At 42.8% G+C, this 16,192-nt stretch overlaps 1 protein-coding gene across 8 annotated transcripts in view; it reads left to right on the forward strand.

Moving 5' to 3' along the window:
• Window positions 1–16,192, forward strand: part of LOC146181856 (uncharacterized) — a 38,052-nt gene that overhangs the window by 8,117 nt on the left and 13,743 nt on the right. For 4 of the 8 annotated variants that reach the window (XR_014700295.1, XR_014700294.1, XR_014700293.1 and 1 more), the window contains exons 4-5: window positions 547–708; window positions 8,265–8,426. Coding sequence is in view for 4 of the 8 variants with exons in the window: in XM_084576868.1 (XP_084432994.1) it covers window positions 547–708; window positions 8,265–8,426 (324 nt within the window). In the remaining 4 variants the exon portion in view is untranslated. Of the gene's footprint in view, window positions 1–546; window positions 709–8,264; window positions 8,427–12,657; window positions 13,393–16,192 lie in introns of those variants that run through there. The other 4 variants (XM_084576869.1, XM_084576866.1, XR_014700297.1 and 1 more) reach the window with 4 other exon arrangements.

Raw genomic sequence — 16,192 nt, forward strand, 5'->3', positions numbered from 1 at the left:
GTTGGGTGATGTTTGTCTCGGCTGGTTTTCTCAATGTTTCACAGATTTTGCAAGCCTGGTCAGATGAGCCATTCATTATTGGCAGTGACAGGCCTGGAACTAAAAATTTAATTGAAAGCTGGCAGCAAAGATTGTCAATAATATAATAGAAGGCTCGTTGGCCAGCTCATGAGTGTTTGGAATATACATGACAGCAACTGTTGGCAGTTATTCTTGTTGCAGTCTTCAACAAATGGACACTGAGTGCATTTTTGATAACTTATTGAATAAACAGGGGTATTGAATAAACCAGTGCAACTCATGCACCAGTTATTTTCTAAAGCCACCATTGTAGGATATGTTTTGTTACCCCTGCGACTTGTGACCAGAATGTTGAGTGTGTAAACAAATGGTCTCCTACTCGTGCAGGCCATATTTCGCTCATAATGTTGACACCCATTAGTGCTGGTTATCATCTAGTGTACGAAAATTCCTTTCTGTTCTGAGCTCTCATTTCTCATTCTCCTTAATGTCATCCTCGTAAATGTGTGAAATTTTCTTCTGCAGGAGGAGAGAATGCAGCCATACAGTGCAACATGCTTATGGCCACCAAACCCACCATGTGTTCCCTCAAGGTGGTGTCAAAGCCATCACAGTGCACCATGAAGATGCTGTCCCAAAGCACACAGACTGCGGTTCGACAAATGCAATGCCTGACAGAAGGAAGAGGTACACACACTTTTAAGCTTGTTCTTTTCATTGAAGGCATGAGGTGGTAAAATGATGTGCAGTTTGAACTTCTGTGTAAGAAAAACAAATTATGCCATACCTTGCAAAACTAAAGTTTATTCTTTTCTGTCCAGACATTTGTCCAGCTAATATAAAAAAAATATAGTCATGGGACCTCGATTACCGTTCTTAACACACCCATATATTGCAAGCATTATTCCGTTAAACGTCACTTGGAAAACACTGCCTTTGTGTGCAAAGTCTCGTTTCAAAACATTATTCCTTTTGAGATTGATCAAGGGAACTTGGCAGTAAAATGTTGTTATAGCTGTGGTATTTGTTCATTTATTGACAATTCAGTCGTGCCCCTTTAATATGACCCCCGTTAATATGGACGACCTGAATAATGGACATGTTTCCTGGGGACGAAGCCTTTTCAATGTATTTATGCTTCGTTAATATGGAAACTCGCTGTCCGGACAATGGACAGGGGAAAAATGCACGCGCCCCACTTGGGCCCATGTATTTTTGTTTCGTTAATATGGACAGTGCTTGAAAAAAAGCAGAGGAGTCCGAACGCAAGTCAAAGTAGGGCGCGCCACCCGCGAACCTACGCGACAGCCGATACGGCGGGATGCCTGAACGAGTCCTGTGGGGTTGGAAAGAGCCAAAGCAGGCGTGTCGCCGTTCTAAGGGAGTGAGGGGGGGGCGTAAGAGCTGAGAAAAACGTGCACAGCAAACTGAGCGTCAGCGTAACAAAGACCCCGAAAGGAGGGACCAGGAGATTTCTGGGTGCAGCGGAAGTGCCGCCGCAGTCGGGAAAACAGCAACATGTGGTTGCAATAAATTCTGCTGAACATGAACAGAGAGGCCGGTAAAAGCGTAAGAAAGAAATGACAGGAAGAAAGACAAGTGCCTACAGTGGCGGTGGGAACTGAAGTTTTCGTTCCCAAAGCGCAATGTGTGTTCCATGAAGCCGTTAACGCTTTTCAGTGAGAGTTAAGACACACTCACAAAGTAGAGCGACAAAAGAAAGGCAATGTACGAACACGCAACCGGGACCGGGTGTCCCGTCCTGGACGCGTGTTCCTCTCATGCTCCTGGTTTTCGTCCCTGTTGCGCTGCCGAACTGCCAAACTTTGCACACTAGGCGGTCCGTATGTCGGCTTCGCTTTGAGTCAACGATGCGGCCTTGACAAGGTCTGAGCTCTTCGTAGTCTGCTAGCCATCATTCTAAACTGTACTTCAGCTTGCAGTGTTTGTTTTATGGGAAGACATAAAAACGGCGCCAAGAAGATGGGATGTTAGATAGCCCTCTGCATAGCAGCTTGCCAACTTGACTCCCTTGCTCCCTTACAGAAACAGCACAAGGCAAAAAAAAAGAAGAATCAGAAGAACGGAAAAGCAGAAAGGTTAACTAGGCAAAAAAGTGCACAGCATCAGGAGCCTGTAACCCTCATCTTGAGTCTGGCTTTTGGCATGGCGGGAGTTAAACGCAAAAGAACAGAGCTGAATGTAGGCGCGAAGAAATCTGTGAATACAAGCGGCAAAAGCCGTCTCAGTCAATCCAAGCTGCGAGGGACTACTAGTATCTACAGCTCAGCTGTTTCCTCGCCTCAGGAGAATCTCAAGCAGCTACTTAGCGGCTACTTTGCTCAGTGAAGAGGCCATTTTGGAAGTGACGGTGAGTAGAGAATCAGACTCTGATTCATCGGCCAGTGAGGACTGAGGAGTACGTGCTCGAAAGTTCGACCAACACAAAGCCCAACATCACGGGTGTCATAGTAAGCGAGTCGCTTCAGACTGCAATACAATTTTTCAAAGACAACAATGACAAGGATAATGCACTCAAAATTGCCGGTATTCTGTAAGATTTTGAGTCCAGTGCACACCGTTATCTACAAAAGCAGTCGTTAAGTACAATTCTCTTTTCTCACAAAAATCCTTTTTGTTTTTATTCATGACTCGTTATTATGGATGACTCGATTTATGGACAGTTTTAGTCGGAAACCAAAGTGTCCATATTAACGAGGCACAAATGTATTCTCAATTTTATGATCCAGGCGTGGCCACTATGCATCACAAGTATAATGTTGCGCCTGTTGAACATTCCCGGGTAGGGACAGGCAGTTGTGCTACTACTGCTGATTCTGGTTCATCGCAGAAGCAGCATCTGTTCAGCCATTGCAGCAAAGCCTTCAAAAGAAAATGGGAACTGGTGACTCACATCCGCATTCATACTGGTGAACGTCCACACTAGTGCCAACTTTGTTGTAATAAGTTAAAACGAAAAGGCCACTTAAAGGCACATCTTTGTACCCACACCGGTGACCTCCATACAAGTGCTGCTTTTGCGGGAACAGCTTTCCACGTCGGAGCAACCTGAATAAGCATTGTTGCACCCGCAGGGGTAGTCGTCCATACCGATGTGACATTTGCAACAGATTTTCTGAATAGCAGCCTGATGGTACACCATCGCATACACATCGCATCCAGCTGTGCCCCATGGCAATTGCAGTTGCCTCCAGAGGCACTTCCGAACTCACAAAGGTGTAAAACCATGCAAGTGTAACTTCTGTAATGAGGCGTTCCTAGAGAGGAGTGATTTAAGAGCCCACAAAAATATCAACATAATTTCATGAAGATTTGGTGTCTTATGAGAACTTCTTTCAATGGCAAGCATTCTTCCTCAGTGTTATGACAGTGGTTGCATTTATCAGTTTGTCCCACGTCAACAAAGCTTTGCAAGAGAAACTTACTTGGGCGTATGCCCTCAAAGTGCAAGGCTTTTTCTTCAAAGGGAGAATGGCCTACTAAGCTTTACGTGCGTCGTTGACATTGGAATTGTGGCACACAGCATGATTTTTTGTGAGGACAAGGCTTTCAGCAGTGATACTGTTATTCCAGCATGCATCTTAATGCTTAGCGTAGTCATCTCATTTGGAACAGCTTTTAGAAATGCCTTACCAGCAGAGGAGTGCCCATATTTACTTTGAATGCTTTCCTACACTCACATAACTTGCCCTGTCAAGATTTCACAGTTTTTAGTGGCTGCTAACAGTCATTTCATGTGAATGCAGAAAGATGAGTGCAATACAGTGAGAAGTTGTGGAGTATGTCTTCCACTTTGTCAACTTTTATAGGACATTGGCTGATTTACAAGTCTTCGCCTTAAGAAAGTGTTGTATGCATTCTGTTTTCACTCATTATTTGTTTACAGTCATTAGGCATATTATGTCATTCTGACAGATGCTTTTTCTAGCTTGCTTTTGGCAGAAAAAGTTATTGCGCCTTGGTCACCATGCATTCTAGCATTGCTGGCATCTGACTGAACCATAAGTTGTGAGATTATGTTGGAAATAAAAGATATTGCATCAGTGAAGAATCAAGCTCTGTGAGAGCTAAGAAACAAATATTCGTAATTTTAATTTGGCATGGAAAGTTGCAAAAATCAAGCCTGTTGATCGAATGTCTCGCACTAAAACTTTGCTGTTATCGGCATACCTTACGAAATGCATACTTCTCTTCCAGAAGCGTTTATATTTAATTTTTTTTAATAAACTACAGTGAATTTTCTTCACAAAAAAGCAACTTTCCTTTTGATTGCTAATGACAAGGCACATTGATGCAAAGCTTTCCTGTTCTTTGCAAAGCCGCTCTACCTGGACATTCTTGTGCTGTGGCCTTCAGATGAGTAATCACTGTCCAATATGAATGCACAAAAAATAGGACACGCACCAGAAAAATGTTGTGCACCGACGAAATAACACTCGCGAACATGGCAACACCAGCTGAACTAAACGATATTAAGCAAGATTGTCTGCTGAGGCTTGTATGCGTTTTCCCCCTTTGTAACGAAAGTAGGCACCGTAGCAAGAATTCACTTAGTTCCAGAACAGTACAGGAAGGAAAATAAGACAAAAATGAGAAAGACCTGATACCAAATGCTTTGTATTGAGTTACAGTGATGGTGATGTTTTAGGATGGCCATAGAGCAGAACGCAGTGACCCTAATAAGTCGTGACGTCCACTGATCCGTGCGTGAGAGCTGGTGTTATAGTGCTCTAGAACATTGGGCACTATAGACCATTGCAATTAGGGTTCCCTAGACGTCGTCATATTGCTCGGTGGGCTGTTGTGTGCGCCTTAAGTCAGTATAGTGGAAGTGGCAGCAGAACCGGTTGTAACTAACGTCTCAATAAGCAAACTATTTACTCAGTTTCAAGAAATGGTTTGCATGAACATTTTAATCGCCAGTGGGAATGGAGACCCTAGCAGCGCCGGTACCTACAATGGTCACTTGGATGTCAAGGCATGTTGCTTTTGTCGAGTTCAGCGTATTATGCAGAAGAACACAAATACTGAATAGTTTTTAATGATGCCTTGCAAAGATTATAGTAAACTTTGAGTTATGTGCAACCGGGCATTTTAATTTTGAATAAGTGGCGATGTTTCGGAGCTGGCTTGGCTCCTGCAGCGGTCACAGGGAGTAGGCCGGTTTGCAGCTTTAAGTACATGGTAGGGAGGGAAGGAAAGCCAGCTTGAGGTTGTGGAGTAGCAGTACCGAGCTATGCGGGGATGGCTGCTGCCACCTTTTCTTCATTTTTTAACCTCGAGACAGAAGAGTGAAATCCTTATGCATATACATAAGGGGGAGGCTACCCCGTGTGTAGTTTACATTGGTTGGGGTCGTTTGTATGTGTCAGGGTTATAGTAAAAGTGAACCATTTGATGAGGATTAAGATGCTGGCAAATTGTTTTTCGTAATCGTTCAGTATATATGCTGGCCTCCTTCGGTCACACACTGGCAGTAGGTAGGCGTGCCACGCCAGGCATAGTTTCAGGTAGGCTGCAATAGCTCTTGCTGTGGTTGCGCTCCTTACTGTCCTTACTTACCAGTCAGAGGAGGAGGGTTGCCAGCTGCATGCATCTAAGCTGTCACAAGCGCCTCTACTTGTTCTCTACCATTCCAAAAGGGCTGAGAGGGGAAGGCTAGCATCAGAACACGTGCAAGTGCCAGAAGGTGTGCAAAAGTGGCAAGAACAAGAGTTCTCTCTTTAAACATATACTATGGGTGAAACCACTTTCGGCCACACCCAGTCTAGCCATGTTATTGCGAGTTTTGATTTCAACATCAGTTCTTGTGGCATTTACTTTGATGTGGCTTATTCTGTATGCGTTTTGTATTCTTCCCATTCAACATGACAATACTTGCGAAGCGAAGGAGCTGCAGTGCAAAATTTAGGTTGCGTGCGGTTGAGTATGTGCTAGAGAACGGGAACCAAGAAGTATGGAGGCAGTTTCTCAAGACCAGAAAGATTGGTCCGGGTTTAGTGCAAAGACCCAAGAGGACTCAGATTGGTGAAGCCAGAAAAAAAAAAAAAAAAAAAAAAAAAGAGGGCAGACCATTATACATGTAATAATTTTAATAATAATGAATTTATTACTGCCTTTCTTCATTGTTAGTCATTGTATGCTTTCTGCGAATTATTTTATATATTGAGCTTTTAACGCAAAAATTCCTGTTTCTCGGAACATCTGGCATCAGTGTTGGTGTCGATGTTGTGAGCGAAAATTCATTGCCATGGCTCTGGCAGGTGGTAGGCAGCAGTTGGAATAACCAAACACTGCCAAACACTGATTCTTTGATAGTCTGAGACCACGACAGAAATTTGGGAGAAGCTACCAATTCGGGTTGCTCGTTGGAAGGTGGAATAAGAAATTACCTTCCAATACTCTGATGCTGAGTCATGCACGCTGCACTTAAGTCATGCAGGCGCAATTATACGGCTTGATTAAAGCGGGGCTTTATATGCCAGGTGGTCACCTGTGCTATCGCGTCATACCCTTAAAGGCTCGTTTAATTCTTTTTCTCTATCCCTTTGGATTATCAAACATGCATTTGGTGCGATTCTTGTCCATTTCCAAACTTTGTCTTTTTACGCTTCCCAGGCATTCAGTGATTGTGTTGTTCTGCATTCTTTTGTTTTGGGTTGTCTGTATTTAATCCAATTTCGGTCTACAAATTTGACTATAGTCAGAACTCGATTTAACAAAACCCGATTTAACGAAAGTCTCAATTTAATGAAGATATCTCGATTCCCCCTCAGACGCTCATATGGTCCATTGCTTTGAGTAACTCAAAATAACGAAGCCAATTTCACTATCCATCCCAATTTAATAAAACTTTTGCTGAAATATGAAGGTGAAAAAGTCTCTATGTGGTTTTTTTTTTGTTCAAAATGCTCAATAATGTATTGACTGCGAGCCAATGGTAACATTGTGCAACAACTACATCTTGCTTTTGCCAAACTGCGCGGTATGAAATGCGAATTACATTTATGTTAATTCACGAGATTTTGCCAGGGGTAGAAAGCTGGCTCGTCGACGTGGTGTCGGCAGCGGTGCCGCATGCCAACACCGGGACAAACTATGGTTGCCCTTAATCTGCTGCGAAAGTTTGCCGGAACACATGAGAAAAAAAACAAACAAAAAATCCCAGCAGATGTTGCTTACAAACCGAAAGCAAGCAAAGATCAGCAACGCCTTTGCTGGGAAAGAAGTTTAGTCCCCTGAGACCTTTCTTGCCGACATAAAATTTTCATTTCTTCTTTTCATACGCGCTATCGTTGATGGTGGTTGTGCGGGCTGCAATTTCATCGTAGCAACATAGCATAATGGACAAGTTGATATTGCATTTAAAAATGATGTAACAGTACAGCTTCCCTGGACCTTCGTTTATGTTGGCTGTTAGGTTCTTTCAAAACGATTTCATTTTCAGCGCTTTGCAAATATGATGCTGCGGTATCTTCCAGATGTCACGACACCATATAATAATCGACTTTATCAGAATAAGCGACCGAGAAATGCCTTCCTCGATTTAACGATCTAACAAAATATTTCGCGGCTCCTCTCAACTTCAATAAATCAAGTTTTAACTGTATTTGTTCTTCATAGCTCTGGACCAACTTAACCTGTCACATGTTTTTTTTTTGTACATATTATCTGTCTGGGATTTCTTAAGGGCAGCTTTGTTGGGTGATGTTTGTCTCGGCTGATTTTCTCAATGTTTCACAGATTTTGCAGCCATTCATTATAGGCAATGACAGGCCTGGAACTAAAAATTTAATTGAAAGCTGGCAGCAAAGATTGTCAATAATATAATAGAAGGCTCGTTGGCCAGCTCATGAGTGTTTGGAATATACATGACAGCAACTGTTGGCAGTTATTCTTGCTGCGGTCTTCAACAAATGGACACTGAGTGCTTTTTTGATAACTTACTGAGGTGTGTTTTATAACCCAGTGCAACTCATGCACCAGTTATTTTCTGAAGCCACCATTGCAGGATATGTTTGTTACCCCTGCAACTTGTGACCAGAATGTTGAGTGTGTAAACAAATGGTCTCCTACTCGTGCAGGCCATATTTTGCTCATGATGTTGACACCCATTAGTGCTGGTTATCATCTAGTGTACGAAAATTCCTTTCTGTTCTGAGCTCTTATTTGTCATTCTCCTTAATGTCATCCTTGTAAATGTGTGAAATTTTCTTCTGCAGGAGGAGAGAATGCAGCCACACAGTGCATCATGCTTATGGCCACCAAACACACCATGTGTTACTGCAAGGTGGTGTCAAAGCCATCACAGTCCACCATGAAGATGCTGTCCCAAAGCACACAGACTGCGGTTCGACAAATGCAATGCCTGACAGAAGGAAGAGGTACACACACTTTTAAGCTTGTTCTTTTCATTGAAGGCATGAGGTGGTAAAATGATGTGCAGTTTGAACTTCTGTGTAAGAAAAACAAATTATGCCATACCTTGCAAAACTAAAGTTTATTCTTTTCTGTCCAGACATTTGTCCACCTAATATATATAAAAAAAAGAGGTCATGGGACCTCGGTTACCGTTCTTAACACACCCATATATTGCAAGCATTATTCCGTTAAACGTCACTTAGAAACACTGCCTTTGTGTGCAAAGTCTCGTTTCAAAACATTATTCCTTTTGAGATTGATCAAGGGAACTTGGCAGTAAAATGTTGTTATAGCTGTGGTATTTGTTCATTTATTGACAATATTCTCAATTTTATGATCTAGGCGTGGCCACTACGCATCACAAGTATAATGTTGCACCTGTTGAACATTCCCGGGTTGGGACAGGCAGTTGTGCTACTACTGCTGATACTGATTCATGGCAGAAGCAGCATCTGTGCAGCCATTTCAGGAAAGCCTTCAAAAGAAAATGGGAACTGGTGACTCACGTCCGCATTCATACTGGTGAATGTCCACACTAGTGATAACTTTGTTGTAATAAGGTAATACGAAAAGGCCACTTAAATGCACATATTTGTACCCACACCGGTGACTTCCATACAAGTGCTGCTTTTGCGGGAACAGCTTTCCACATCGGAGCAACCTGAATAAGCATTGTTGCACCCGCAGGGGTAGTCGTCCATACCGATGTGACATTTGCAACAGATTTTCTGAATAGCAGCCTGATTGTACACCATCGCATCCACATCGCATCCAGCTGTGCCCCATGGCAATTGCAATTGCCTCCAGAGGCACTTTCAAACTCACAAAGGTGTAAAACCATACAAGTGTAACTTCTGTGATGAGGCGTTCCTAGAGAGGAGTGATTTAAGAGCCCACAAAAATGATATCAACATAATTTCATGAAGCTTTGGTGTCTTATGAGAACTTCTTTCAATGGCAAGCATTCTTCCTCAGTGTTATGACAGTGGTTGCATTTATCAGTTTGTCCCACGTCAACAAAGCTTTGCACGAGAAACTTACTTGGGCATATGCCCTCAAAGTGCAAGGCTTTTTCTCCAAAAGGAGAATGGCCTACTAAGCTTTGCGTGCGTCATTGACATTGGAATTGTGGCACACAGCATGATTTTTTGTGAGGACGAGGCTCTCAGCAGTGATACTGTTATTCCAGCATGCATCTTAATGCTTAGCGTAATCATCTCATTTGGAACAGCTTTTAGAAATGCCTTACCAGCAGAGGAGTGCCCATATTTACTTTGAGTGCTTTCCTACACTCACATAACTTGCCCTGTCAAGATTTCACAGTTTTTTGTGGCTGCTAACAGTCATTTCATGTGAATGCAGGAAAATGAGTGCAATACAGTGAGAAGTTGTGGAGTATGTCTTCCACTTTGTCAACTTTTATAGGACATTGGCTGATTTACAAGTCTTTGCTTTAAGAAAGTGTTGTATGTATTCTGTCTGCACTCATTATTTGTTTACAGTCATTAGGCATATTGTGTCATTCTGACAGATTCTTTTTCTAGCTTGCTTTTGGCAGAAAAAGCTATTGCGCCTTGGTCACCATGCATTCTAGCATTGCTGACACCTGACTGAACCATAAGTTGTGAGATTATTTTGGAAATAAAAGATATTGCATCAGTGCAAGAATCAAGCTCTGTGAGAGCTAAGAAACAAATATTCGTAAATTTAATTTGGCATGGAAAGTTGCAAAAATTAAGCCAATTGATCGAATGTCTCGCAGTAAAACTTTGCTGTTATTGGCATACCTTACGAAATGCATACTTATCTTCCAGAAGCGTTTATATTTAATTGTTTTTTAATAAACTACAGTGAATTTTCTTCACAAAAAAGCAACTTTCCTTTCGATTGCTAATGACAAGGCACATTGATGCAAAGCTTTCCTGTTCTTTGCAAAGCCGCTCTACCTGGACATTCTTGTGCTGTGGCCTTCAGATGAGTAATCACTGTCCAATATAAATGCACAAAAAATAGGACACGCACCAGAAAAATGTTGTGCACCGACGAAATAACACTCGCAAACATGGCAACACCAGCTGAACTAAACGATATTAAGCAAGATTGTCTGCTGAGGCTTGTATGCATCGTCTCCCTTTGTAACGAAAGTAGGCACCATAGCAAGAATTCACTTAGTTCCAGAACAGTACAGGAAGGAAAATAAGACAAAAATGAGAAAAACCTGATACCAAATGCTTTGTATTGAGTTACAGTGATGGTGATGTTTTAGGACGGCCATAGAGCAGAACGCAGTGACCCTAATAAGTCGTGACGTCCGCTGATCCGTGCGTGAGAGCTGGCGTTATAGTGCTCTAGAACATTGGGCACTATAGACCTTTGCAATTAGGGTTCCCTAGACGTCGTCATATTGCTCGGTGGGCTGTTGTGTGCGCCTTAAGTCAGTATAGTGGAAGTGGCAGCAGAACCGGTTGTAACAAACTTCGGCAGATCGTGTTACAAATAGCCCAGAAAGAAGGCGTTTCAACATCCTCCTCGCCCGATTCAAAAGTCTATAGGCAGCAGGCATTTGCTAGGAGCTGCCGCGATCGTCTAGCAACCCAGTACCATCCTGCAAGCAGTTGTGAGAGTATTGAAGTATCGCTCTGGCGTAGGAGGCTGGGTAGCATAGTGTGAGACCAAAGGCATCGCAAAAGAAAGCTTGCGACCAAACGGCTATTTCGGCAGCGATTTATGCCTTAGATATTTTAATTATCAGTTCTTTTATTTTGCAGATGCAATTTAAAAGTGGGGCACGCATTTTTTGATGCAGGATGCGTATAAGACGTGAAGGAGGTGATGTCCAGCTCATCTGGAAATTGACACTGCAATGTTTTTAGCATATTTATAGCACGAGAATGCTCTTCGTAATGACACCACAATACTCCCGACGTCCTGGGCCTGGGTGCAAGACAGCAGGAACAACAAAAATAGTGCGACTTTAACATAGTTATATTGATCGAGTAGCACAGGCAAAAGCTTTTCTGCACAGATGGAAGTTGATGTAGGCGGCGACGTGCAGTGAAGAGTACGAGAGAGTGTTGCATTCTGTACGCAGGAATGCAGGATGATTGGCGTTGGCGATAGCTATGGGCTTCGTACCTGCTTCCCACGAGAAATTCCTCAGTTGGAATCCGCTCTGCTCCGACGCCTTTTTTCCCCCTGTTCTCAGCAGAGGCACAGGGAGAAGAAGAGAGGGAGGAATTAGTTGCTTAATTGACATCTGGTTCAGGTTAAATGAAATATTCCAATTTGGCACACAGCTGATTCCAGCTGAACTAAGGTTGTAATAAGTTTCCTTCATGCACTTCCACGACTGAAGATATTTTCATCTTGGAGGAGATGACCATCAAGGGATAACCTGTAGAGACTTTCTAAATATGAAATGAGAACAGTTGGATCAAGTAGTTGTTCAGAGAGGTGCCTTGACCAAAAGTCGCAAGAAGCGGACAAGCTCCCGGGCCCATGCAATAGTACAGCAAAGTGAACTTAAACATCTCCCTGCACTTGGTGAAGGCCTGAAGGGAACACATAGTCGTTGAATTGACTTAAACATGCTGACCATGAACCAGCATTTTTGGAGTTAAGCCAATCTGGCTGGGGCAACGAAAGACCTGACTGCGATGTGGTTGACAAAGCAAGCGTAGTGTCTGGTTGCTGCAAATTTTCTTCCAATGTCATGACAGCTGCTGAGTGCCACGGTTATGACATTTATGCAAATTAGTTGCATGTAATAAGCTGGCTGGCATGACAAGAATTGGCGTAGCGGACGAGAGCGCTGGCTGGAGGATTAAACCTCATGGTTGGTTTATTAAGATGCCGCCCTTGCACTTGCTGGCAGGAGGGGTGTAGTTTGTGTTGGAAACCATGTGCTTCATCACGCATCCACACTGACCACTCTTGACCTCATGTAATGTACTAGGGGCCCTAGGCACGCCCTGCGACAGCATTGACACTGCCGCAGGGCGTGCCTAACATTGACAGCCAGACTGTGTTCTCCTTATTAGAGCGCTTCAAACAACTCCCAGTCGCAGGGTTTTTAGCTGCCTATCTAGTTGAGGGGCAGCACCCTGTACAATTACTAATTTCTATAGCAGGTAATAGGCTGTGACATGTTGTATACCACATTTTATTGACACTGTTCTCCATTTCTTGGTGCAGGCACGGCCACCACACATCACGAGAGTGGCATGGATCCTACAGAACCTTCACAAGTTGGGACAGGCAGCTGTACTACGACTGCTGACTCCAGTTTGTCTAAGAAGTATCAGTGCAGCCATTGCAGCAAAGTCTGCAAAGGAGAAAGGAAACTGGAGGTTCATATGCGCACCCACACTGGTGAACGTCCACACGAGTGCAATTTTTGCTCTAAAAGGTTTAAACAAATACACCACTTGAAGGGACATCTCCGTAGCCACTCCAGTGACCGTCCATACAAGTGCCAACTTTGCGGGAAGAGCTTTGCAGCTCAGGACAGCCTGGATAGGCATTGCCGTATCCACACGGGCAATCGACCATACAGGTGTGAAATCTGCAGCAAACGTTTTTTGACCAGCAGCCACAAGACTTTACACCGCCGCACCCACACTGGTGAAAGGCCATACCACTGCCAGCTGTGCCCCATGACATTTGCATCCCCTTCCAACTTCAAGAAGCATATGCAAACTCACAAAGGCACTAAGCCTTTCGGTTGTCACTTTTGTGGAGAGGCATTCCGAGAGAGGAGCGATTTGATAGCCCACAAAAGGGAAAAGCACATTATTTCTTGAAGCTTTGGTGTCTTACTCCAACTTTTGTGATAGCAAGCATTCCTTCTCAATATGTTATGTCACTGGTTGCATTTACCAGTTTTTCCCATGTTGACAAGGTCTTTGCGCAAAAACTTTTTTTTTTTTTTTGAAAGAGTTGCCCTGATAAGCTTAACATGTGTCGTATATATTGGAATTATGGCAGACACAGCATGATTTTTTGTGTGAACAAGAATTTCAGCATGATACTGCCAAACCCTCTTATAACAATGCCGCTTAGAGCAATATATTGTATATAACAATGTACTATAGCTCACCAGCAGCTTGTGAATATTTTCTATGGTAAAATCAATTGCTTATGACAGTGCTGTCATAGCACATTACTGGCTGTGAGAATAAGGAGAGCCAGTCTTGAGCACAAAAATGCTACAACCACATAAGCCAAACCATGCTCAAAATGCGAAAGCACACATACCAGGATCTGTCAGAAATTATTGATAGAGCGACCTAATGCTGTGGAAGTGAAGACCTCTAATCACTATGCACATAAATGCTATGCCTGCTATGGATGTTTACATACTGTGGCAGCACAGGAGAGGACAAAAGACTGAGGCTTTTCAAAGCCTCGTTTGTTGGAGCTGTCGATTATTGTTTCTGTGGGTGTTTTTAGAGTATAGGTCACATGTGCTATTTGTAACTGTTAGTCGCAGAGGTACATGCACATTGTGAGTATGGTTTTATATTTCCTCTTCACCGTCTGTTCCCCTTGGCCCTGAAAGCTTATCGGATTTCCCAGAAGGAATTGCTTCTGGAAAAAAGCTCCCACACATAGAGTAATGATGGCGACATGTTGAGACATGAATTCTTGCACGTTTGCGATGCAGTCGGAAAAAAGAAAGGTTTCACCGATGAGGTGATCTTCTCAGCTGTAACTACACTGACTGCAACGATGAGCTGTAAACCTACCGTTGCATAGGAGGCCTTACAAACAAATAATAGGGTTCTTCGGGACTTAACATTTGCTAAAGGCCCCCACTCTGGTATGTGCAGTAGTTGGGCACCCAATTGTAAACTAGTTTCATTTGCCATTAACTTGGTTATTCATATTATTGGTTATAACAACGATGTTTACTGTGCACTTCTGTATTCTTGCAAGTGGGTTTGACTGTACCTAAATTTGCAAACTTGTGTAAATGTGGTGTGAACTAGAGCCTTCCTGATTGCCAAAGCATTGAAAAACTACATAGGGCTGAACTTTTCTTCAAACAGGCGCATTCTGAGTGCACGTGCTTTTGGCAGTGCTTCACAATTTCTTGTATTAATGACGCGACAACCCTATTACTAGACGTACCAGAACTAAGTAGTCATTGTTCCTCTAGTCGCCTTTCATGCTAATGCTGTAATGTAGAGAATCGGGTTGTATTAGAGCGTTACTCTTAGGTGCCATTCCTGGTTTGAGCGTCATCACCATATGCGTAATGGGTGGCCAGCTGTAGGGCTTCCCAGGGTGCCTCCCTTTCACAATTTCCACTGACCAAACTAGGATGCAAGGGTCTGCTCACCCTTGGGCCATACTTAACATTGACGTCACAGAGAGTTTGATGGATAGCAGCGAAGAGACCATGAAAACTCCTTAAATGCTATCGCTTCTTGCTCTTAAAAGCGAAGCTTAAGTGCCTGAACCCCCAAATTTTGTTGCATTGTCAGAAAAATATCCTGCAGAGTAGTGCAAAAAAAGCGAAAGAAAAAAAAAGTGGGTTTTCTATCACTTTTTGCACTGGATAATATAATACATTGCACCACAGATGCATTGATAACTAGCACATTTAATTGCACTCATTTGTTTTCATAATACTTTTTCCTATTTGCTGCTAGCTTTCGTTCCTGACGTGGAAGCTGCGCAAATCACACTGAAATTTGTCTTCAGAAAATTACTTCAATTGGCTTCTGGTGAAACTCCTCGATTGCACGCACTATGGACTATGGGACTGTGCCACTGACAGAACGGAGGCATGCCTCCTGCTCACGCCGCTTAAGAAAAAGAAGTCAATGCTTACTGAGACATAGCAGGCAGCGTTCAAATTTTGTATTTCTGAGTATCATACTAATCGCCAGTGTCAATTATTCTAGTTTTAGGCTGCAAGTATAGTTGGTTTCTTGTATATATGTAAATATGAAAACAACACCGTACCTTACCGATCCTCGTGTTTGAGTTTATTGAAATTGGTCTCCCTTTTGAACGTAAAAGGCTTGTTCTCCTTTTACCTGTGTGTGCCCAGTATCTCTGACCTCTCTTCAGCTGCAGTGTTCTTACAATGTAGCTTACGTTTCAAGTTTTTATATTCTCGAAGTAGTGCTCTAAAATTTATGCTTAGTGTAGTAATCTCATTTGGAACACTTTCTAGAAATACCTTACTGGAACAGGAGCGTCCATATTTACTTTGAGGACTTGTCTACACTCACAAATCTAGCCCTCTCAGGTCTTCATTGTTTTTGCATTGAGACAAAGATTCCTGTAATTGTTTCATGTTGAGCAGCTGTGGCTGCTAAGACCCATGTGATGTGCTTTCTGAAAAGTGAGTGCAGTGCAGTGAGAAGCTGTGTTGCCAACTTTGGCAGAAGATTGATTGATTGACGAGTGCATTTTATTACCTTTGCTCTAAGAAAGTGTTGTATGCATGCTGTTTGTTTGTACTCATTGTAGTGTCTTGTCGCCTGCAATAAAATTGAAAACCTTTGTCATGCTTTCAGAAATCATTTGTCTGGTGAGAAAGGGAAAAATGAGTGAGAATGGAAGGACTATAAACGAAATGGACACTTTTTAAAAGCACATTATCTTTTGAAGTCATTGAGACCTGACAAGCTGATGTGTGTATTACTGGAATGTTCAACTTGATTATATAAGGTGTGCAGTGGTTACACCAACATTGTAAAATCATTGCATCCAA

The sequence above is a fragment of the Amblyomma maculatum genome, chromosome 8, assembly GCF_055883805.1.
Source record: "Amblyomma maculatum isolate TAMU_Amacu chromosome 8, ASM5588380v1, whole genome shotgun sequence".
NCBI classification, from domain to species: domain Eukaryota; kingdom Metazoa; phylum Arthropoda; class Arachnida; order Ixodida; family Ixodidae; genus Amblyomma; species Amblyomma maculatum.